We start from the raw sequence: 24,967 nt of genomic DNA on the forward strand, positions 1-24,967 counted from the left end.
CGATAGCATTGCACAGTCGGAGGTGTTACTGCTTGTATTCGGAGCTGAGGTGGCGAACGGAGAACTTAAAAGCAATGCAACAGATTTACTTGTTTACCTGCAGCAGTTTTTCCCCCTGCTTGGGCTGCTTTCCAAGGGAGCTGCAGTTTGGCACGGAAGAATTGATGAACTTCTTCAGGCAGAAGATGAAATTCTGGAAGAGGCACCAAGGAAAGTCAAAACATGTAGCAACAGAGCTTAGACACTGATTTTTCCTTCAGTTCCTCACAACTATCTGTGCTTCTCCCAGGCTTTCTTGATTTCTGTCACTCTTTTGACCGCCCCTGTGAGGTAGTTCCATGCACCCACCACCCTTTCTTGATCTTCTTCCTCCATATACCCCCTTTGAATCTCATGCCTGACCTCAAAAGCTTTGCTTCTTGTGCATTATTTGAGATAACTGAATGTCTCTTTCATATCCTCTTGTCTCTCCCCTCCTCTTTTGCCTTTAAGTGCCTTGGGTCACTTCCAGCCTGTCTACATATAAACTTCCAGAGACATTAGCATGGGACATATAGAGGGGCATAATTGAACGAAAACGTCTATCTCCATGGGCGTTTATCTCCGAGAACGGGTCCGTGAAGGGGCGGACCGAACCGTATTTTCGAAAAAAATAGACGTCCATGTTTTATTCGACAATTTGTGAGCTGGGCGTTTTTGTTTTTCAGCGATAATGGAAAACGAAAGCGCCCAGCTCAAAAACGAATAAATCCAAGGCATTTGTTCGTGGGAGGGGCCAGGATTTGTAGTGCACTGGTCCCGCTCACATGCCAGGACACCAACCGGCACCCTAGGGGGCACTTTTACAAAAACAAAAAAAAAGGTAAAAGAGCTCCCAGGTGCATAGCACCCTTCCCTTGTGTGTTGAGCCCCCAAATCCCCCTCAAAACCCACTGCCCACAAGACTACACCATTACTATAGCCCTAAGGGGTGAAGGGGAGCACCTACATGTGGGTACAGTGGGTTTGGGGGGGTTGGACGACTAAGCATTAAGCAGCACAATTGTAACAGGTAGGGGGGGATGGGCCTGGGTCCACCTGCCTGAAGTCCACTGCACCCCCTAACAACTGCTCCAGGGACCTGCATACTGCTGCCAGGGAGGTGGGTATGACATTTGAGGGTGAAAATAAAAAGTTGTGAAACATCATTTTTTGTGGTGGAAGGGGGTTAGTGACCACTGGGGGAGTCAGGGGAGGTCATCCTCGATTCCCTCTGGGGGTAATCTGGTCATTTAGGGCACTTTTTGGGGCCTTATTCGTGAAAAAACAGGGTCCAGGAAAAGTGCCCTAAATTCTAGCTACAAACGCATACTTTTTTTCCATTATCAGCGAAAGGCGCACATCTCTCCTCGGCCGATAACCACGCCCCAGTTCCGCCTCCGACACGCCCCGTCAACTTTGTACGCTTCCGCGATGGAGTGCAGTTGAAAACGTCCAAAATCGGCTTTCCATTATACCGATTTATTCGTTTTTGTGAGATAAACATCTATCTCCCGATTTGGGTCGAAATCTAGGCATTTTTCTCTTTCAATTATAAGGTGGATAGCTTCCTACAGGTCTTTGTGGCTCCATACATAGCATCCTCTGGGGGAGGACAGAAAAGGAGAAAAACAGAGAGCAGGAGAATGGGTTGGACAGAGAAAGTAGGGAACAGACAAGAAGAGCAGAGGAAGAGAACATTTAATATGTCACACTTCTGCCAGTGGCACACTGTTGGGTACTTACATCATTAGTACTATTGCAGGTTTCCTGTTGAGAGTGGTTTGAAGAGTGGCAGCGGACCCCTGAGAAAGCAACAAGATGGAGCATTAGCGGGAGGGTTATGACTGCTGGCCACAAGTTTAGTCAACCCTTTAGGGGTTGAACAAACTAGCCTTTCCATGTCTCCTGTTTAATCAATTCTATGTCACATGTACTCTAGACTTTTCCCTTCCCACTTCCTTCAAGACAGCTAGAGGAGAGAAGAGGGTGACCCTCCATTACATTACATCTGGATCTTGTATTCCGCCAATACCTCAGCACTTCTAGACAGATCACATAGAAGAGGTCAGACCATAATGTCTAGGATGAATAATACATAAGTACATAAGTATTGCCATACTGGGAAAGACCAAAGGTCCATCAAGTCCAGCATCCTGTTTCCAACAGTGGCCAATCCAGGTCACAATATACCTGGGAAAATCCCAAAAAAGTACAAAACATTTTATACTGCTTATCCCAGAAAGTGGATTTTCCCCAAGTCCATTTAATAATGGTCTATGGACTTTTCCTTTAGGAAGCGGTCCAAACCTTTTTGAAACTCTGCCAAGCTAACCGCCTTTATCACATTCTCTGGCAATGAATTCCAGAGTTTAATTACACGTTGAGTGAAGAAACATTTTCTCCGATTCGTTTTAAATTTACTACATTGTAGCTTCATCGCATGCCCCCTAGTCCTAGTATTTTTGGAAAGCGTAAACAGATGCTTCATGTCTACCCGTTCAACTCCACTCATTATTTTATAGACCTCTATCATATCTCCCCTCAACTGTCTTTTCTCCAAGCTGAAGAGCCCTAGCCGCTTTAGCCTTTCCTCATAGGGAAGTCGTCACATCCCCTTTATCATTTTTCTCGCCTTTCTCTGCACCTTTTCTAATTCCACTATATCTTTTTTGAGATGTGGCGACCAGAACTGAACACAAATTACCACAGACATACTTTTGTAATAGGAATGTTTTAAATTCTGTCCTACAAATTAGATAATGTCTACAAGATCTAATTGAGCAAGGTAGGGAATTCCAGACAGCCACAGCTTGACAGACAAAATAAAGCAAAAACTGTTTCTTGGATGTGATCCTGCTTGGGGATGGAAAACGTTAACAGCAGAGCATCACGAACATTATGTATGGCGTTGTCTCGGTGTAAAAGAGATACTAAATCTGTCATTTATAAAAGCGCATCTCCAGACAAAATTTTAAAAATGATAGCGCATGTTTTAAATTTCACCCAAGCTTCAATCGGAAGCCAGTGTAATTTCAAATAAGGAAACGTAGCAGAGACACCTTTGTAGAAACCAAAGATCAAAAGTTCTGCGGTTATTCTGTACAATTTGTAGTTGTTTTAAGGATGTCATAGAACATCCGTGAAAAGCAATATTACAGTAGTCAAGTCTGGGCAAGATCAGTCCATAGACCAGCGATCAAAAATCTTCTAATTGCCATGAGTTTCTTTAGTAAATAAAATGATTTTTTTCACTACTATCTGGACATAAACTTTCATAGAAAACAAATTATCAAGCTCTACCCCTCCAGTGGGAAGCTGTCAAATCTGGTCTGTAGGGTACCAAAACTGAACACATGAGCTGCAGTTTCAGTAAAGAATCTTGGTTTCGGATTCTGGGGGCAGTGAAAGGTGGTTGGTTGCTTGGTGCAGTCGGATAAGTGCAAATGTCACCAGCAGCTACTGTGACTGCAGGAAGCAACCTAGAAATCCAAGAGAAAGCTATTACTGCACCTAACCAATAGAGGATGACTTCAGTCTTTGGTCAGCACTACCTCCAAGCAGGACTCTGCTGCTTACAGCAGGTACCCAATCCTCAAGAAGTGGAGCTAGCCATTGTGCCCTCAAATTAAGCATCTCTGGAACTAAACAACAGGGAACACCAACATCCGTTCTTTGTCTGTAGCTATTTAGACACTTACTTAGACAAGTCGGTTTCTCGTTGCTCCGCTGTAAGACCTTCTCTGAATAGATATAGCCTTTATCACAGGCACAGAAATTAGTGCCATTGATCTTGGTGCATTTATTGCGAGCTGTGGAAGAGAAAATCATGCAGTTATTAAAACACGGGAGACAGCAGGCCCGCAAGGACAAGTCGAGGAAAGGGAAGAATCAGGCAGGAACAGCAGGAGTTGGAGATTTTCAGTTCTCCTTTGCCTCTATGACCAGAGAGAAGGGACGTTGCTCTTTCCCAACTGTTCTTTCAAGATGAACATGGAAGGTCCATCACCTGCACTGCTCTGATGGACAGAGAATAGAGATGCATACAGAGCAGGTGTAAAGGAGTTCCCCAGAGACCAGCAGTAAACATAATTATTCATAGTCTACCAGCTGGTTTATTTTTTATTGAGCAGATTTGCTATACAATAAGTCAATAAAATCAAAAAGGGAAAGTGAACATCATAAAATGAAAAGGACAAAGATTAACCGACTATTCATGCTAGAGGGTAAGGATCAAGATTAGGGAGGGGGACAGGGACAGGGACAATAAAGAATACCAGGACACTGCTCAGTAACAATGGGCATATTGAAACCTGTGAAGGGGAGGTGGACAATAGTCCATATGCTAGTTCAAAATAAAGTTTTCAGATTAGTTTGAAATGCAGTAAATGACTGTTTTGCTTTGCTCTAAGGAGGAAAGTCATAACAGAGTTGCGGAGATAAAAAGAAAGCTGAGGTCCTAGTTGACTCGTAGTGTTGCCTTCTTTGGCAGAGGTAGTACGAGGCAGTGGGCATCAAGGGAACGTAATGCTACTCTATATGCAAGTGTTTCCCCAAGTCTTGCAGTTTCTTGGCCTTGAAGTTTCTGCTGGTGCATCGGTAATGAAACCCCCATGCCACTAAGCTGACTTCTGTCATTCCTCTCTTCCATGGCTGATGAACTTGTCAGATTTGGTGTTGAGTCTGGATTCATAGGAAAATCCATAGTTCTTAATAAAACTTAAACTGATATCGTTGGAGGGTGGGTTGGGAGTTACACCATGATCTCCATCCGTCCCTTTCCAATAGCCATTCAAAATCCCTTTCCATTTGTCCTGAAGATGATTATCTCTAACCCCCCCCCCCCCCCCAAGTTCTCTCTGTAGCTCTAGTCCCCCCCCCTTTCTAAGTTAAATTACAGGCCTCAGCAGGATATCAGTAATGTATGATTGTATGTATTTTCACTCAGTCTCCTCAGGTACTCATGGGAGCCTTGATCAGGGCTGTGCAAAGACAACAACAACAACAACAACAACAACAAGGAATTTCTGGAGTCCTTTTGCCAGACCCACCTTCCCTGCTCAGGAGGACAAGAACCATACAATCTAATGAATGAGAAATGGAATCAGTTTCCCAGATGCTAACTGAGGGACTGTTTAATTCTGAACTCTTTGAGCAGCTTCCAAAAGCTGTTGATGTGGGATGTGTATGTTCCTCCCCTTCGGTAAAAGTAATAATGCTGAGAGGAGGGGAGAGAGCCAGAGACGGGATGCTTGGAAGATGAGCGGAGAGAGAGAGGGAAGGCTGGGGAAAAAGGAGGAGAGGGATGAAAGAAATGGAGATGGTGAAAGAGTGAGACACATGGAAGGTGAAAGCAGTGGTGTGGTAAGAGAAGATGGCACCCAGGGCAGGTGACCCACCCCTGCTGCCCTTCCTTACTAGGCTACAGCTGCATTGCCTACAGCCTCATCAGTTCCTTATCCACTGCTGCCATAGGATCATAGATGTAGCAGTGATGGCCATCACCAAAAGGCAGTGGGACCTCCCAGCTGCGCTGACGACTCTGCAGCATCCCATCTTTCACAGAAACAACAAGTCTGTGTCTTAGGGGAGCAGGACGTTGCACGCATAGCTGGGAGGTCCCGCATTACCTTCTGATGACTGCAGGTCCCTGAGAGGCTGGATGCACGTGCAGCAGCAGTTGAGGTCGTAGGGGTCACATTTGCGTCTGGCGGACATCATTAATACTGGCACTTATGCTGATGACTGTTTTTCTGTTCTGGGGGGCTTGGAGAGTGGGGCCGGAAATAGCAGTGTGTCAGCCAAAGTTGGCATTGCTGGTGCCCTTGTTAAGATGGCGCCCAGGGCGGTCCACCCACCACCACCACCACCCTACCCTTACTATACTATTGGGTGAAAGATGGGGGAGAGAGAGAGGAAGAAGAAAAGGGAAGAGCTGGTGGGGGAGAGATTGCAATAAAAGACTGCTGGTTCAAAAGAGCTGCTCCATTTCCTCACTGTGTTTGTGGTTTTCAGTCCTCTTTTGTACTTGTGTTTATACAAAACTTCTATTCCACAAGTACCTAAACAGTTCTATGGGGATTACAACATGTAAACGAGAACTGGATAAACCCACCGTCCAGGAATTACAATCTCAGTACCCAACACAATCTAGTTCTTAAGTAATACGTATTCGTCAAATAACAACATTTTGAAAGACTTTCTAATAGTAATAGCGAATAGTTTGTAAGCACACAAATCTCTTTTCTGCCTTAGATAAGAATGCACCTTTGAAGAGTGTGAATGTCCTACCTTAAAACAAAAGACAGCCTTGGTACCATGGGGGCCTTCACCTCCTGAAAAGACAACTTCGTAAAGCAGAACATAAGTGGCTAAAAACAAAATCCAACACTGATCTCTCTTGTTTTCGTTCAAGACTTAGGGATGATAATCTTCACTTGAAAAAGGCGAAATTTGAATACATTAGCGAGTGACTGTAAAAAGTGCCAAATCTCTCAAAAGAACTTTCTTCCCTCTTTCATAAATTAACTAGGACAAGGTCTGTTGACATTCATACTCAACAGAATACTCTTCGCCCAGCAGCTAAGGTCCTAACAAACTACTTCATTGTTAAAGTTCAAAACCTAGTGAACTCTTTCCCTATTCCTACTGTCATGCATCTTACTCCACCCATCCCCCTTCCTCTCTCACCTACTGCTCTGAATACACAATCTCAACCTATGCCTTCCTGTGGTCCTCATTTCAGTCCCAAACTTTAATATCATTATCATAAATGATTAAAACAATGCACATCACTTCCTGTGCTTTGGATCCATTCCCTTTGAACTGGCTTACAATTTCTGAACTTGATCTGTTACCCAAAATTCTCTTAGTAATTAATACTAGCCTTGCTTCTGGTCTATTACCTGAAATCTGGAAGTTGGCAATAGTTCAACCAATTATAAAGAAACCGTCTCTTGATGCATGAATCCCTGCCCACTATCGCCCGGTATCAAATTTGTATTTCATGTCCAAGATCCTGGAAAAAAATGGATCTTGTTGGATCCTGAAAAAATATTGGCTCTTCACACCAAGCAATATGGTTTCAGATCTAATTTCAGCACTGAGAGAGCCCTAGCAGCCGTGTTAAATGAAATTTACTCTCAGTTAGATAAGCACAAAGTAGTACTTGCTATATCTCTTGATCTTTTGGCAGCTTTTGATTTGGTGAATCATGATCTCTTGTTGTCTCATCTGTCTTCTCTTGGTATAGATGGAACTGTTCTGACTTGGTCCACCTCCTATTTGCCACCAGCTCTTTCACCACTTCCTCTTACCCTCTAGCATGTGGTGTTCCTCAGGGATGTGTCCTGTTCCCTCTTCTTTTCAATCTATTTCTAAGTCCACTTGCCACACTAATTCAATCACATGGTATTTCATTCCACTTCTATGTGGCGATATTCTTCTTCTCTTTCCAACAGATCCATATAATCCAAATTTAGGTCCACTGCAAGTTTGTCTTGCAGAAATATCAGACTGGTTAACTTATCACATATTGGTGTTGAATAAAGAAAAAACGGGTGCATGTTGGTTTATCTGTTCTCTCTACTTTGAAATGTTTTGACGCGCTCATCGTCCCAGTTGAATCCTTCAGATACCTAGGTATCATCCTGGATTCCCATTTAACATTCACCCCACAAATTTCTGCACTTTTTAAATCTAGTTTCTTTTTTCTACATCAATTGTGATCCATCCGTAGATTTTTTGACAGATGTTGAGACTTCTGGGCCACATGGCCTCCACAGTTCATGTGACTCCCATGGCACGTCTACATATGAGATCAGCTCAATGGACCCTAGCTTCCCAGTGGTGTCAGGCTATAGGGGATCTAGAGGATGTCATCCACCTTTCCACCGATTTTTGCAATTCCCTACAGTGGTGGACCATTTGCTCCAATCTGACCTTGGGATGTCCATTCCAAATTCCTCAGCCACAAAAAGTGCTGATGATGGATGCATCCCTCCTGGGGTGGGGAGCTCATGTAGATGGGCTTCGCACTCAAGGAGTTTGGTCTTTTCAGGAAACACGTCTTCAGATCAACCTCCTGGAATTATGAGCGATCTAGAATGCTCTAAAGGCTTTCAGAGACAGGCTGTCCAATCAAATTATCCTAATTCAAACAATCAGGTTGCAATGTATTATACCAATAAGCATGGGGGCACCGGATCTCGCCCTCTGTTTCAGGAAGCTGCCAGGATGTGGCTTTGGGTGCACCAGCACGGCATGTTTCTCCAAGCCACGTATCTGGCAGGCATAAACAACAGTCTGGCCGGCAGATTGAGTAGGATAATGCAACCTCACGATTGGTCTCTGAACATGGATGTTGTCTGCAAGATCTTCCGGGCATGGTGCCCCCCTCGCTGGATCTTTTTGTCACTCAGACCAATCACAAGGTCCCTCAATTCTGTTCCAGGCTTCAGGCCCTTGATAGACTCGCATCAGATGCTTTTCTCCTACATTGGGGGACAGGCCTTCTGTATGCATATCCTCCCATACCTTTAGTATGGAAGACTCTGCTGAAACTCAGGCAAGACCGAGGAACCATGATTCTGAAGAAGAGGAAACCAGATCTGACGTGGCCAGAAAGGTGCTATCAGAATTCTGGAGTGTTTTCCGACCCTCATCACTCAGAACGAGGGGTCGCTTCTACATCCCAACCTCCAGTCTCTGGCTCTCACGGCCTGGATGTTGAGAACTTAGAAGTTGCCTCTTTAGGCCTTTCAGAGGGTGTCTCCCAGTCTTGCTTGCTTCCAGGAAAGATTCCACGAAAAGGAGTTATTCTTTTAAATGGAGGAGGTTTGCTGTATGGTGTGACAGCAAGGCCCTAAATCCTTTTTCTTGTCCTACATGGACCCTGCTTGAATACCTTCTACACTTATCAGTCTGGTCTTAAGACTAACTCAGTAAGAGTTCATCTTAGTGCAATCAGTGCTTATAATCAACGTGTGGAAGGTCAGCCTATCTCTGGACAGCCTTTAGTAGTTTGCTTCATGAGAGGTTTGCTTTTGTCAAAGCCCCCTGTCAAACCTCCACCAGTGTCATCGGATCTCAACGTCGTTCTCACCCAGCTGATGAAGCCTCTGTCACGTCTGTGGCCGTGACCACCCTCAGACTTACCTTATTCCTGGGGGTCAGCTTCCTAGCTGGCTCCTGTTTCTTCTGTCTGTCCTTTCTGAGCTAGCTCTGGCTCTCTGTGCTGGCTGCATCCAGCAGCATGACACTAATTGCCTCACTATACTGCATCTGTGGGTGTTGCCTGGGTTAGCTCTCTCTCTCTCTCTGTGTGCTGGCTGCTTCCAGCATGACTCTAATTGCTTCACTACACTACACCTGGGTGTGGGAAGCCTCTCTGTGTTTCACTGTGCTTTCTGCCTGCTCTGTGGTTTGTGCCTGAACAGCCTCCGTAGTGCTTAGAGATTGCTGCAGCTGTGCCTTTGGTGTTGAAGGGCTTTATTAAGCACTTAGAGACTGCAGCCTTGGCCTTTGCATTGCCAATGCCTCCGCAGTGCCTTAGGTCCCGAGGTTAGTGTGCTGTTTGCACAGTTAGCTTTCCTTGCCTTTTCTTGTGGGCTTCCAGCCCTTCTGCTTTGCGAGTTACTATCATCTGTGGGCCTTGCCTTCTGGCTCAGGGTATTATTGCTCTGTGGGCTTCCAGCCCTTCTGTGTCTATTGTTCTGTGGGCTTCCAGTCCTTCTGTGCCCATTGCTCTGTGGGCCTCCAGTCTATCTGTGTATATCCCTTTATCTGTGGGCTTCCAGGCCTTCTGGGTGTATTACTGTGGCCTGGGGGTTTCCAGCCTTTCTGTGGGCTTCTAGCCTTTCTGGGTGTATCTCTCTGACCTGTAGGCTTTCAGCCTTTCTGTGTATATTATTTTCTGTGGGCTTCTAGCCTGTTATCCCTGTGCAGTGGCTCTGCTCCCCGTCTGAGGTTGGTTAGCAGCTGATGCTGCAGCCATTTCTCTCCTTTCTATCTGTTAGCTACTGTAGCTCCAGTCTAACCCTTCCTCTGGCAAGCGTAGCTGTCATTCCCATTCCCTTGAGCTTAGCTTGTATGTAGCTCCTGTGTCCTCTTCCCTGCCTGTCTGCCTTGCTTTAGCCTAGGTACCTGGGAGCACCGCTGGATCCTGACCGGTTGTTCCTGTTGCTGGTTCCAGTTCTGGTTTTCCTGTAAGCCCTACCAGCTGCTCGAACCTGAGGGCTCAACCCTCGGGGAAAGGCAGCTAAGCGTAGGTGAAGCCTACTCCAGTGTGTTCCGGTCCGGTGCGTTCCAGTCCCGAGTGTTCCAGTGCAGGACTCCAGTCCGGGGTTCCAGTCCAGCCTTGTCTCTTCTCTGCTCCGAAGGTGATCTTGCCTACCACTGCCGCTCCTCGGCCGTGGTCCAAGGACTCATGTACCCAGGGTTCCCGGGGAAGAAGCCTGACAGAATGCCAAGGTCCTCGAGAACACGACAGCCTCCTTTTGAGCTACTGAATTCCTGCCATCTGAAGCACTTGACCTGGAAGGTCATTTTCTTGGTGGCTGTTACTTCAGCTCGTAGAGTCAGTGAGCTCCAAGCCCTGGTAGTTCATGCTCCTTATATTAAATTCCATCATAACAGAGTAGTTCTCCGCACTCATCCTAAGTTCTTGCCGAAGGTGGTGTCGGAGGTCCATCTGAACCAGTCAATTGTCTTGCCAATATTTTTTCCCCATCCACACACCCGCCCTGGTGAGGACAAGTTGCACACCTTGGACTGTAAGAGAGCATTGGCCTTTTACGTGGAGCGGACAAAGCCCTATCGACAGTCCGCCCAGCTGTTTGTTTCTTTTGATCCCAACAGGATGGGAGTTGCCATCGGAAAACGCACCATCTCCAATTGGCTAGCGGATTGCATTTTCTTCACTTATGCCCAAACTGGGCTGACTTTAGAGGGCTATGTCACGGCTCACAATGTTAAAGCCATGGCTGCGTCAGTGGCTCACTTAAAGTCAGCCTCCATTGAAGAGATTTGCAAGGCTGCAACATGGTCATCAGTCCACACATTCACATCTCACTACTGCTTTCAGCAGGACACCTGACGAGACAGTCGGTTTGGGCAGTCGGTGTTACAGAATCTGTTCTGGGTTTAGAATTCAACAACACCCTCCTAGGCCCATTTCTGTTCTGTTCCAGGCTCCACTCTCACTTAGTTCTGTTTGTTTTCAGGTCAATCTCAGTTATGTCCTTGCCGTTGCGAGGACCAATTGACCAAAGTTCATTGTTTTGAGTGAGCCTGGGTGCTAGGGATACCCCACACATAAGAATATGGAGCCTGCTTGTCCTCGGAGAAAATGAAGATACGTACCTGTAGCAGGTATTCTCCGAGGACAGCAGGCTCCGTATTCTTACAACCCTCCCTCCTCCCCGTTGGAGTTGTCTGCTTTTATCTTGTTTGATTTCTACATAACTAGTTCAGTCACACTTGTGTTGCGGGCGGGAAGCGGCTCGCGCATGCGTGGCACGCTTGGGCCCGTGCGGGCGAGCACTCTACAAACTTCGTTTTTTCTAAAGAAGAGTTCTGGTCTCCTGGGCCGTCGCAGATGACGACCCACACGTAAGAATATGGAGCCTGCTGTCCTCAGAGAATATCTGCTACAGGTATGTATCTTCATTTTATCTCGGCTGTTCACGTATTAATATCAAGAGACTTCAATTAGTGCAAAGCACAGTTGCTAAACTCATTTACCAATCTCACAAGTTTGATCATGTTTCCCTTCTGTTTCAAGAACTGATATGGCTTCCAGTGGAAAAACATCTTCTTTTCAAATTGTTGGCTCTCATATTTAAAGCAAATAGAATCGACATCCCTGATTACTTGACCTCTTTCACCATTCCATACTCTCCAGTACGTTTGCTATTGTTCCATAAATGATCATCGGTTAATCCTTCCATATCCAAAACAAGCTCGATTAGAATCTACCCGCCACCGAGCATTTTATTTTCAAGCCCCTTTCCAAAGAAATTCCCTCCCACTTGGTATCCTTTCAAACTGTTAACTCTCACTTTTATTTAAAACATTTTATTGAACCAGAAAAGGAACAAATACAAATACTGTAGATTCATGTCATCATTTACAACAATTTCACCTCCACCCATTTCCCCTTCCCTTCCCCCCACCCCTCCCATTCTGGTAACCTTTATCATGAGTCTAGTCCGGTGAGAAAATAAGTCGTTTACGTGCCACTGGGTGGAGTGTCATCAAAAAACGCTGCCACGTATATTTAAACTGTCGTTGCTCAGCAAATGAGGCCCTTTGCAAGCTACATCTTTCCAATCTTACCAAGTCTATCATGTGTGTTCTCCACACTGACACCGAAGGTCCATGCACCTCTCTCCAATACAATAAGATCACTTTCTTCCCATCAATACTGACTTGCGTAAGAATTGTAGCAAGCCTGCTGGGGGTCTATCCTCCAGCTGAAAGTCCTCAAATAGAATCCGCGCTGAAATTGGGACTGGTTTCTTCCAGAGCTGAGATGCGGTTCGCATGATCTGTGTCCAAAAGCTGGAAATGTCTGGGCACTGCCAAAACATGTGTGCTAAGGTGGCCAGGCCCTGTGCGCATTTAGGGCAGGCTCCCTTTGTATCCAGTCTCGCTCTGTATGCCCTCCTTGGCGATATGTGTAGTCTTAAGGCAAACTTATACTGTAATTCCCAGTATCTTGGAAATGTCTCTCTCCTTTGAATAGATGTGAAGTGCTGACGAAATCGATCCTCTGTTATGGTAATTTGTAAATCCTCTGTCCATTGTTCTATGAGTTTCTTGAAGTTTATTTCTTCGGTCGTATCCTTGAGGTATCTATGATGAAAACGCAGTGGTACTGCAGTACTAGCATTTAAGGTGAGTGCTTCGCTCAACACATCCTGCACATCCTCTGTCAGATTAGACCACCCCAAGGAGGTAATGTAGTGCTTTATCTGTAAATAGGCAAGCCAGTCAGTGTGTTTTAAGCCAAATGACTGTCTGAGTTCGGCAAAGGGTTTAACAGTTCCCTCCTCTGTTATCATTTGGCTTATATATTTTATCCCTTGCGCTGTCCAGTGTCGGAACTCTCTCGACTCTGTACCTGCTATAAAGTCTGGATTATGGTTGAGGGGCAGATACAGAGTGCTCGCTGCAGAGAATCCATGTCTCCGACAGAGCCATCTCCAGGCCGCTCTGGATGACCGCAGCATTGGATTGTTCCTTATGTCCCGAACCCGTGTTCCGGGTATTGTGTGCAATAGCCAACTGAGATGTGCAGATGGCATCAAAGCCTCCTCTACTGCTCTGTCCGAAAAGTCACTAGTCTCTGCGATCCAATCTCGTATGTGTCTCATGGCACATGCTACGGACAGATATTTAATGTTGGCTAGTCCCATACCTCCCTGTTCTTTAGGTTTCTGTAAACTAGAGACTGGCAATCTTGGTTTCCGTCCCCTCCATAAGAATCTTTGCAAGGCGTTATGTAATGTTCTTTCCTCTTTTCCCCTCAGCGCTAGTGGTAGCATTTGAAACAAATACAGCCAGCGAGGCGCTAGCATCATGTTAAATAATGAGATGCGTCCCACCAGCGTCAAGGGGACCCCGCCCCAAAGACCCAACAATCTTTTTGTTTCAATAAGTAATGGAATTACATTTTTCTCATACAATTTCATGGGATCAACAGTAATGGTCACCCCTAGATAAGTAATTTGTTCCCTAGCCCATGTTAGTGGAAATGTCCCCTTCCATGTCAATTGAGTCTCCTCTTGTATTGGCATTGCCAAGGATTTGAGGAGGTTCAATTTGTACCCCGAAAGGGTACCATATTCCTCTATCACTTGGAGCAGCCTGTACAAGGAGCTCTGCGGTTCACTTAAGAGAACTAGGAGGTCATCCGCATATGCGAGCACTTTAAGTTTACAATCTTTCAGACACACTCCCCCTATATCCTCATCTGCACGAATCATGCATAGTAATGGCTCCAACACTAAAAGGAACAACACGGGAGACAGGGGGCAACCCTGTCTGGTCCCACGGCCTATGGGAAAGGAATCTGTCTGTACTCCATTTACTAACACTCGAGCCTGGGGCGCAGAATACAGAGCCTGTATAGCATTCAGATACCACCCATGCAGTCCCACCCTCCGCAAAGTGGTGAACAGGAAAGGCCAGCCCACCCTATCAAATGCCTTTTCTGCATCTAAACTCACCATCAGATATGGGTTACGGCTGGCCCTTCCATGTAGTAATGCAGCTATTAGTCTCCTAACGTTGATGACAGACTGCCTTCCCTTCACGAACCCCACCTGATCTCCATGTATCACCCGGGGTATCATCGGTGACAATCTCTCTGATAAGATTTTGGACAAGATCTTTATATCCACATCGATCAATGAAATTGGTCGGTAGGAACCCGGGTGCATGGGATCCTTCCCTGGTTTGGGTATAAGGCTAATCAGCGCTGTATTGGTGTATTGGGGGAATTTCTTTTCTTCTACTACTGTTGTATAATAATCTAATAAGGGACCAGTGATCTGGTTCTGCAAGATCTTATAAAATTCTCCCGTGTAGCCATCTGGCCCAGGGGCCGAGGAGTACTTTAATGCTTTGATGGCCCTCTGAATCTCCCTAGTGGAGATTGATGAGTTAAGTGCCTCTGTCATCTCTTCCGACAGATGTAGCATGCCAGATTGTTCTATATACTTCTTCATTTCCGCTTCTGATCTCTGTGGGATCTCTGGTGCATATGTTTTTGCAAAATGATTTCTAAAGATCTTAGCAATCTCTATGAGATCTGTAATGGGAGTACCATGTTCATCCTTCACCACTGATATGTAGTGAGGTCTCCGCATTCTTTTAGCTAAGCGCGCCATCATTCCCCCAGTTTTTTCCCCAAATCTAAAGAATCTATATTTCTGGTATAGGAGTGCTCTAGTTGTTCTCTCATGTATGAGACTGTTGAGTGCCACTCTAGTGGCTGTCAGAGTTTCATATGTGTTCTGTGTGGGCTGTCTTGTATATCTCTTTTTTAGGGCTCTCAGCTTATTTTCCAGTTCCACTATTTTGGCAGTTATTCTACGGTTTCTCCCACTGACATACGATATTATACTCCCTCTGATTACTGCTTTTGCAGTTGACCAGAACAGTATGGGGTCTTCTATATGCTGACTATTCGTGGACTCATACTCTTGCCATTTAGCCTGCAGATAAGTGGCAAACTCCCTTGAGGATGATAGGTAAGTTGGGAACCTCCATTGTGGTGTACCCTGAAAGTAGTGGGGCGCCTGTAAATCCACCCATATCATCACGTGGTCGGAGATCCCCTCGGGCCCTATTGTGGCTTCAGATATGTGTTGGAAGATGTGCTGTGTCACAAAACTATAATCCAATCGAGATTGTGTTTTATGTGCCCTGGAAATATGCGTAAAGTCTAGTTCCTCCGAATGGAGGAGTCTCCAAGGGTCTATCACCCCCAGCGCTGTGGTGAACAATTCTAATTCAGTGGGTGAGTGTGTGGGTCTATGGGACCCCTGCCCCGTGCGGTCCAGTGCTGGATCCATCACCGCGTTCATATCTCCAGCTAGTACCAGTTGCAGGTTTGGATATTTCTGACATTCTTTCAATAGGTGTGCAAACAGTTCTGTCTTGTTCCCTACAGGGGCATATAGGGCCACCAATAAGAACTCTCGTCCCTGCACATTTACCCGAAGCCCCACGAATCGCCCCTTTACATCTTTAAAAAGTAACTTGGCATTGTATTGTAGGGATTTACTAAACAGGATGGCCACTCCCCCTCTGCGCCCATCAGCAGGAGAATCATATACTTCCCCAACCCAATAACGTATTAATTTTTTGTGTTCCTCTGATGAGAGCCTCGTTTCTTGGAGGCAAACTATGTCTGCCTGTTGCCTTCTCAGAGCTTGTAAAATTTTTGTTCTCTTGGCTGGCGAAGTAATGCCACAAACATTCCAAGACACCATTCGTACACATCTACCTTTTTGTCTAACCATTATCTATGTACCAATATTCTTCTGAGCGTAATACTTTACATCTGAACCCTAGGGCGCCCAGCCTCACCCCAGAGAAGTCTAGGTTATCCATACCAGTATGTTTATTTGTTATCCACCATTTCCAGTTACTAGTTATTCGTCCATCTCTTCTCTCTTTCCAGACTATGTTAGATTTTTGTTCCCAGTTACCTTCCCCTCCCCCCCTTCCCTCCCCCTCCCCTAGCTTCCCCTTCCCTTCTTTGCCCTTTACATGTATCCAACCCACGTATGAGTCAGATACCCGGGTCATGTTCAATGCCATCGGCCCCAACCCTATCTTATATGGTGTCATTAACTCTCACAATACAATTATTTATAACATTCCTTCCAGCTATCTGGTTTAACAGTGAACGATAATCTCTGTGCATTTTCTGCTAATATTGCATTATCAAACAAACCACATTACCAGTTCAGCATTGGATGATAGCTGTTTCACTTATCCAATAATTGTGCCACATACTCTTGTGCAGCCTCAGTGGCGGTAAACGATTTCCACTGATTATTGTGGTGTATTTTGAGAATCGCCGGATATAGCAACAAAAATTTTATGTTGTGTTCGTGAAGCTTCTTGCACAAGGGAGTAAACTGCTTCCGTTGTTCCTGGAGCATCATTGAGTAATCCTGGAATATTAGAATTTTATGTCCTTTATATTGTAGTGTGGCGCGTTTCATGCGATATCCCCTGAGGATTTCTACCTTGTGGGTGTAATTGTGGACTTTTATTAGTACCGCTCTTGGAGTTCGGCGGCCATCTTGAAGTCTCCCCACGCGGTGCGCTCTTTCTAGGCATAAGGGCCCGAATGTGTCCGATAAGGCCAGTTCTTCAGCCAGCCACTTCTCTAGTATTGTCGAAAGATCCCTGTCTCCTATTTCCTCTGGGAGTCCTATAATTCGAAGATTCGCTCGTCGGGACCTGTTTTCTAGGTCGTCCATTTTCTCCTCCATCCTGCTCACTTTCTTTTGGAGCTGTTCCACTGCCGTTGCTGTTACTGGGCCCGCATCCTCCAGCGCGGAGACCCGATTCTCTAATTCTCCTGCTCTTCTATTGATGTCGGTAAGTAACGCTTCGATACTTACTATTCTCTCCTCTAAACGACTAATTTGCGGCTCCAGCGCTTTCCCAACTGCGGCTATTATTTGTGAGACTTGTTCCTCGGAGAAAACTGGTCCCTCCTGCTGCTTTTTCTCCTCCATTTTCGCTCCCAGCGCTTTCGTTTTCTCCTTCTCGCGTTTCACTCCCTTGCCTACCATTCCGCTCGGGGAACTCTCCAAATACTTTTCCATTCACTCCACTCCCTTGCTGTTATCAAGATTTGTACCAGAGTTGTCCCGTTTAGAGTTATAAAGTTTGATTTTCGGGTTGGGGCCTCGGAGAGCTAGCTCTGCACGTCTGGCTCTCTCACAGCATCACGTGACCTCCTCTAACTCTCACTTTTAAAGCACATAGAATCGGAATCCCCGATTACTTGTCCACTTTTACTATTCCATAGTCTCCAGTATGTTTGTTGCGTTCCATAAATGATCATCGGTTAATCCTTCCAAATCGAAAAGAAGCTCAATTAGAATCTACCTGCCACCAAACATTTTATTTTCAAGCCCCTTTCCAATGGAATTCCCTCCCACCTGGTATCCGATCAGAATTGTCCTTCAAAAAATTTTAAAAAGTGTTAAAAACCTGGTTATTTGAACAAGCATTTAAGTTAATTTAGCTTTGGGTCACAGGCTGTGATATGCTGTGTGATTCCCAATTCTTGTTTTCTTCTTTTGCGAGCTGGGTGGTGTATGTTTTCTTGTTGGATGTAAGAATCTGTCCTATTCATATATTGCAGTTCCTTTCACTTTCTTTTAAATTTTAAACTGTTATTAATTTAGACTGCAAACAACCCTGATCTGCGAGACAGTTGGGCGGTATAGCTAGTTTAATAAACTATAAACTAAACTATAAATCTGAAAAGGTAGCGAGTTCCACACTGAAACTACTTGATAATAAAGTGACGAGTCAAACATTTTCTGCAATTTAATCTGTTTTACTGGTGGAAAGTGTAACAACATCTGATTATGAGTCATGTAAGGCTGAAGGATAGGGTGCCCCCTAGCCTTGTACTGGTTCTGTATATATTCATATCAATACAAACTGAAGACAAATTTTAAACACTCCCCCTCATTTCCAGGATTCTGATCTCACTGCACAGATCAGTCAAAAATACAGTATGAATCTTATGTCCCTTAAATGAAGTTTCACAGATATCGATCAATTTATTCGAGGTGAGCAAATAATGACTCAACATCCAATCGCAAACAATATACTTGCCATAGCGAGATGCGAAATGGGAGCCTTTGTCGGACGTGCTGATAAAGTGGAACTGGGCACATCATGTAATGAAATAGTAAATAGAATTTCATAGATGAAAAGTGAAAATGATTAAAAACTGAGCTTGACATAAGGGGAAAGGTTTTGGCCTGTGATTGTGACTCTAGTCCTTGAACTGCCGGTAAAGCTGCAGAAGTGGAAGTTGTGGCTCTGAGGCATGTTTATCCCTAATTAATTGCACTGCCGCAAATACATTCCATAAATAAAGAGAAGAGTGTCTCACCATAACACCGGGATTCATTGGTGACAGGACCTTTGAAGGTCTGCTCTCCGGTCAAGGTGTGGAACCCTTTCCAGCAAGTGCAAATGAAACTGCCAGACATATTCCTACAATAGGCATTGGTCCCACAGACTGGGGGATCAAGCTGAACACACTAATCTATATCTGGAAGAAGAGGGTGAAGATCGATGAGGTTTTTTTTTTCCTTTCTCCAGATTTTTTTTATTGGTTTTAGTATAATGTAAATAGTACATAACATTAACCAAAAGAAATAAAAAGATGCATTATGGAGATATATAATAGATTATAGTGTGCCAAGGAATTATACAATTATAGTTATAATAATAATTCTAAGATAAGTAGTTGTTATCATTTATGTAGTTTCGTTTGTAATGGAATCAAGATAGGAAGCAATTGGAGACCATACAGTATTTGTTTTAATTATTGATCCTGTGAAAGTGGCGGAAGCCAATTCTAACTTGTGATACATTAGAACAGATTGCCACCAGAAATGTTCATTTAACATTGAAGAGGTTTTCCAATTATTTAGAATCACACGTTGTGCTATAGTAACTAATATCGATGAGTATGCATCATGGGTCGATTGTTTCCACAAATATATTCTGTAAAGTATGCACTGCCTAAAATTCAGTTGCATAATGGAATCCCTGTCTTGTAGAAATAGAAAGATGAATAAGGGCATAGCTCTTGCCACATCTTCCCCACCAGATGACCCTAACCGGGCTGAAACATCCAAGTTGTCCATGGAAAGTCCACCAGTGGCTCTGTCAGCTCCTTCACCATTGCCAACTTCTTATCTTACAAATCTTATAGGGTTTCGCCTCTGAACTGCTAAGACCGCTTTGCTATGTTTGGTCTAGTCTAACAGACTGAAAACAACTGATGCTAGCGTCACCGTTTCAAAAGACAATTCGAAATCAGAAGATTTTCAGCTCTGTATTCCCTGTACTTGGAGTTAAAATATGGAACTTTCTACCTATTCCCATCAGAACAGAAAACAGCTACCTCAACTTCAGGAAGAGGCTATAAACCTTTCTCTTCCCAAAGACTGCTTCATAAGAAATCCATTGACTTCTACCTCTTAGTATCATCCATTATCCTTTCCTATAATGTTTTTGGTCTCATGCATTACACCAGTGGTCTCTAATTGTTCTCATACCTCACACTAACATTATCGGCTTTTGTCTCACCTAGAATGTAAACCGCACTGAACCCTGGAAAGGGGATATTAGTGGTATACAAGAACTGATTTGATTTATGAAAGGGACACTTGTCAATTTTGCCTCACTGAGTGAGATGTCAAATTAGTTTATGAAAACAGAAAACAAGGGGCTCCTGGGAGCTCCCCACCCCATTCTAGGGCATCACTGGACATACCTCGGCATAATTTCTTAGGGTCCATAATGCTTTTCACAAATCCAGGAACACATTTACAGATATAATCTCCTATAATGTTGATGCATTTTCCATTGGGCTGGCAGAGTGTGGAGTTTTCCCTGCATTCATCGACGTCTGGAATGAAAAGATGACAATTGAGATGTGGTCGGAAGACTTCCAGTCATTTCCTGGTGTTTCCCCCCCCCCCCCCCCCCCCCCCCCCACCGAGCACTTGCTCATCTCATTCCTGTAGGAAGAAAAGTCAAGGATGGGTCTATTCCTTCCATGGTGCGGTGAGGGTGGGATGCAAGTAGCCGGCACTTTAAATCTTCACACATTGCAGTGAAATGTGTGCTATGCTACCGCTGAGAATCTATTCTAGAAGCAAAGCCACAAATATTCTCTAATAGCCAGTGTGCATGTCTACCGCCAAGCAAAAACATCAAACAGACAGTGAGGAAGGGGGCGCTGGAGAGCTTTCTGCCAGATGAACATGTGAAGGAACAAACACCAGTAAACCCTAAAAGCAAAATGACTTCCCAATACTTTTAAACAGTGCATTTTTCTAGGGAAAAAAAAGGCGCCAGTACTCAAACTAGGCCAACCATTGAGGATGGGGTGACAATCCACGGCTCTGTCCCTACAGTAGCCACACCCCACAGTAACCACACCACTGTGACCAGCCATGAAGCATATAAAAAGGCAGCATTTCAAATATTACACCAGTCCCTAGAATACCAATACGTCTCTTATTGGGAAAGCAGAACAAACAGGATTTTCTACACAGAAACTACACATCAGCAGAACACGTTACCTCAGTCACACGTACACAGAACATGAATATTAGACGTCATTAAAACACAATATATACTGGAAGGAAAAATCACAAGAAGTGCCACTTGTTGCTATGACCTGGGAAGGAGCAAAGCTGGGATCAAATTAATGCAATGAAAAGCAAATCTACCTGACGAATCCGGGTCATTTAGGGACAGACTGGGCCCGTCTTGATTTTACCCTCATTGCAGAAACTGGTAAGTGCCACCTTAACAAAATTCCCTATACTATTTTAGGAAGTGTAGTAATGAATAGCTCAACCTGAAAAGAGGCAGGCTTCCCAACCCAAAGGTCGCAGGTTTAAGGCTGGCTTGGGCATGATTGGAAAAAAAACATACTTTAAGGGAGCTGCATGAGTGGGGGGAGGGGGTATCTATGGAAGCAGGATAAAAGTTGCAGCTTTCTGAGCATCACTCAGAGTCAAAAGGTCTAAAAAAGACCCTCCGTCACCACAGGAAACAACTGGTGCCAAGGAAACGGATCTAAACCCACATACCCTGATCACAAGGAAGTTGCAATCCCTACAGAGAATCATAGTGAAACTCAAGGCATTAGAAGGGAGGAGGCTTCCCTTAAAGCCCAATTCTCCTTGTTTCAAGAGACAATAGAGGAAATTGAAGAAAGAGTTTCTTTGTTAGAAGATCCTGTGACACAGTTCCAGTACAAAGTTAAAATCACTTCTGAACTGAATAGAGCAAGCAATAAAAAGAAACACAAAAATAAGGCGTGGATTGTTTTATCCAGCTAGAGTGAAAATCACTGTGAAGGATAAGATCAAAACATTTGAGAACTCCAAGGTTTAGGAAATGCAACAGGGGGTCCAGCAAACACCAGGGGGAGACAGAGAGTTTGACTGCATGGTGATTTCTGATTTATGTCTGAGTTTTTGTAAGGTTCTTTCTTACAACTGGACAAACTGCGGAAAATCTAAGAGTAACCGAGATATTTGAGAGGAATTAAAAGGTGTATGGAGATGCGCTGTAGTCATCTGGATTTGCACAGAAATCTTGGAGACGTGTACCAGGCTATTCCCTCATTTGAAACATGAAGCAGTGACAGAATACAGAGATGAGGCTGTGAAAATGAATGATGTAACAGAGATCGTATATGAAAGAAGGATATTTTTGCATTATAAGTGGTGTGAGAACATGTCCAACTGACCCTCATTAAGTGTCAGTCTTAATGAAGGTCAGTTGCTATGGTGGTTCAGTGCTTCACATATACCAGGAAGAGAGACAGGATTCCAGAGAGATAGAGCGGGTCCTGTGCGACAGTTGGCGAATCTGTACCCATGATTGAGAAGAACTATCACCTAGAAACATAGAAACATGACGGCAGATAAAGGTCACATGACCCATCCAGTCTGCCCATCCTCTGTAACCCCTAATTCTTCCTGTTCCTAAGCAATCCCACATGCTTATCCCATGCCTTTTAAAATTCTGGAACATAGTAACATAGTAGATAACAGCAGAAAAAGACCTGCAAGGTCCATCTAGTCTGCCCAACAAGATAAACTCATATGTGCTACTTCTTGTGTATACCTTACCTTGATTTGTATCTGCCATTTTCAGGACACAGACCGTAGAAGTCTTGCCCAGAACTAGCCCCATTTTCAGGACACAGACCGTAGAAGTCTTGCCCAGAACTAGCCCCACCACCCAAATACCAGCCCCGCCTCCCAATCTCGGCTAAGCTTCTGAGGATCCATTCCTTCTGCACAGGATTCCTTTATGTTTATCCCACGCATGCTTGAATTCCGCTACCATTTTCATCTCCACTACCTCCCGTTGGAGGGCATTCCAAGTATCTACCACTCTCTCCGTGAAAAAATACTTCCTGACATTTTTCTTGAGTCTGCCCCCCCTTCACTCTCATATCATGTCCTTTCGTTCTACTGCCCTCCCATCTCCGGAAAAGGTTCGTTTGCGGATTAATACCTTTCAAATATTTGAACGTCTGTATCATATCACCCCTGTTTCTCCTTTCCTCCAGGGTATACATGTTCAGGTCCGCAAGTCTCTCCTCATACGTCGAGGAACAGTCCTCGACTCCATCACCTCCACCAGGAGGCCATTCCACACCTCCACCACCTATTTAAATGTAACCATAAAAACATGACAAAGATCCAGCAGGTTTATTAGCCAAATGTCAAAGGCTTTCACAGATTCTCCTTGTCAGAGGAATTGGAAGAAAGAGTTTCTTTGTTAGAAGATCCTGTGACACAATTACAGTACAAAGTATTAGGAGGAAATATTTTTTCACTCAATGAATAGTTAAGCTCTGGAACTCTTTGCCGGCGGGTGTAGTAACAGTAGTTATCATATCTGGGTTTCAAAAAGGTTTGGAGAAGTTCCTGGAGGAAAAGTCCATAGTCTGCTATTGAGACAGACATGGGGAAGCCACTGCTTGCCCTTGGATTGGTAGCATGGCATATTACTACTAATTGGGTTCTGCCAGCTACTTGTGACCTGGATTGGCCACTGTTGGAAACAAGATATTAGGCTAGATGGACCATTGTTCTGACCCAGTATGTCTATTTATATGTTCTTATGAGATCTGCTCCCTGGACATATAGCCATTGCATGAAACAGCAACATTACATGTACTTCTTAGTCAATGCTTCTCTTGACTCAAATGTGATATATTAAGCTCCATTAATGACCAGGGCTTTGTTTGAGACTTGGGGGGGGGGGGGGGGTGGTGTTGTTATAAAATGCATGCAGTCATACGGATCATGTACAAGGTTATATTCTGAAAACTAGGATTGTAAAAATTTATGCTTGGATCATAAAAAATAACAGATGGATGACAGCACGGAGGAGTCTGCAAGTTCAATAGGGGTGGTTCTTGGAGATACCCAAGGAAATAGCAATACATTCAATAGGGGTAAATCAAATGCAGTGAGTTTGTTCATTCTTTATTTGACTTTTGTAAACGCTGTTTATATGTTTCTTCTGGAGAATGATACGGAATCAATTCAGGAATGTGCAAATGGAGAATTGTTTGTGTATATGGGACAGTAGTTTATATGAAAGAACAGGATAAAATGATTGATATTTACTGGGAAGAGTAGGAGAAAAGGAGAAAATCCATCTGAGATACATGAGCTGGTGAAACTGGAAAGTGACTGAGTGGGAGAGAAAAGGGAGGTTTTCTTAAAGACCTAGTATTCGGGACCCAAGTCACCAAGTCCTTTCCCTGTAAACACAGACTGGATGAAGGGGTGAATCAGGCCTATAGGACTAGATTGTTGTTTTAGACCTATCAGGAGGCAGTAGGAGCTTTCCTGGGAAATGCAAAGTGTAGGAAAAAAAAGGCTCAATGAGTAGATAGCTCTTACAGGTCTTCTGAATATGATTTTAGGGGTAAAAAAGATTGTTCTAGAGTAATATCATAATTCTTGGTTCTGGAAGGATACAACCCCAGAAACTGAGAACAGTTTGGTGTATGTTGGTTGCTGAAACTAAAATGATGATGTAGCGATAAACTCTACAGTACATTGTTGAAGTAGTGTCTTCCCAGAGAGGTTAGTTACATGCAAAATGTATTAGAAAAACTCTCACAAATTCAATTAAAGTATATGAAAATGGACAGATTAACGGAGGGATGCTACCAATGCCCGATATTCCTGAAGAGAAAACTGCTCGTTAACTGTTGAGAATAGTGTGTTCCAGCTTGGAGCCCAAGAAGACAGCCTCAACTTACATCACCATGGACAGTCACCATGCAGGTTCTTGGTCTTCCTCAAGGGAGTAGCAAATTGTTGGATGTTCTTTTTACAGAATTCTCCAGGAGCTGTGGCTGGGTTCTTGATTTCAAGCATAATATCATGGCCTATTCAAATATTCTCATTCAAATATCTGAATCATCCATCCATACTCTGTAGGAACTTTTTTTTTTTTTTTTTGGCAGCTTTCACTTCTCCTTTCCTGTGTTGCATACATTGAGTTGTTCTTGATTGTAGAAATAAAGACACACACACCTTGTCTTCTAGACAGACAAGACCAGAAAAATATCTCCTTAGGGTATCCAGTTCACAAAAAAAGTACAGTGCCT

The 24,967-nt window shown here is 44.2% G+C and overlaps 1 protein-coding gene across 7 annotated transcripts in view; it reads right to left on the reverse strand.

Annotated features, from left to right (window-relative positions):
* ADGRE5 (adhesion G protein-coupled receptor E5) overlaps window positions 1-24,967 on the reverse strand; it is an 82,206-nt gene that overhangs the window by 14,436 nt on the left and 42,803 nt on the right. For all 7 annotated transcript variants that reach the window (XM_030197140.1, XM_030197138.1, XM_030197135.1 and 4 more), the window contains 3 exons: window positions 3,720-3,830; window positions 1,765-1,823; window positions 98-193 (listed from right to left, as the gene is read on the reverse strand). In XM_030197140.1, coding sequence (XP_030053000.1) covers window positions 98-193; window positions 1,765-1,823; window positions 3,720-3,830 — 266 coding nt within the window. The remainder of the gene's footprint in view (window positions 1-97; window positions 194-1,764; window positions 1,824-3,719; window positions 3,831-24,967) is intronic.

Source organism: Microcaecilia unicolor, chromosome 3, assembly GCF_901765095.1.
Source record: "Microcaecilia unicolor chromosome 3, aMicUni1.1, whole genome shotgun sequence".
In the NCBI taxonomy this organism is placed as follows: Eukaryota; Metazoa; Chordata; class Amphibia; order Gymnophiona; family Siphonopidae; genus Microcaecilia; species Microcaecilia unicolor.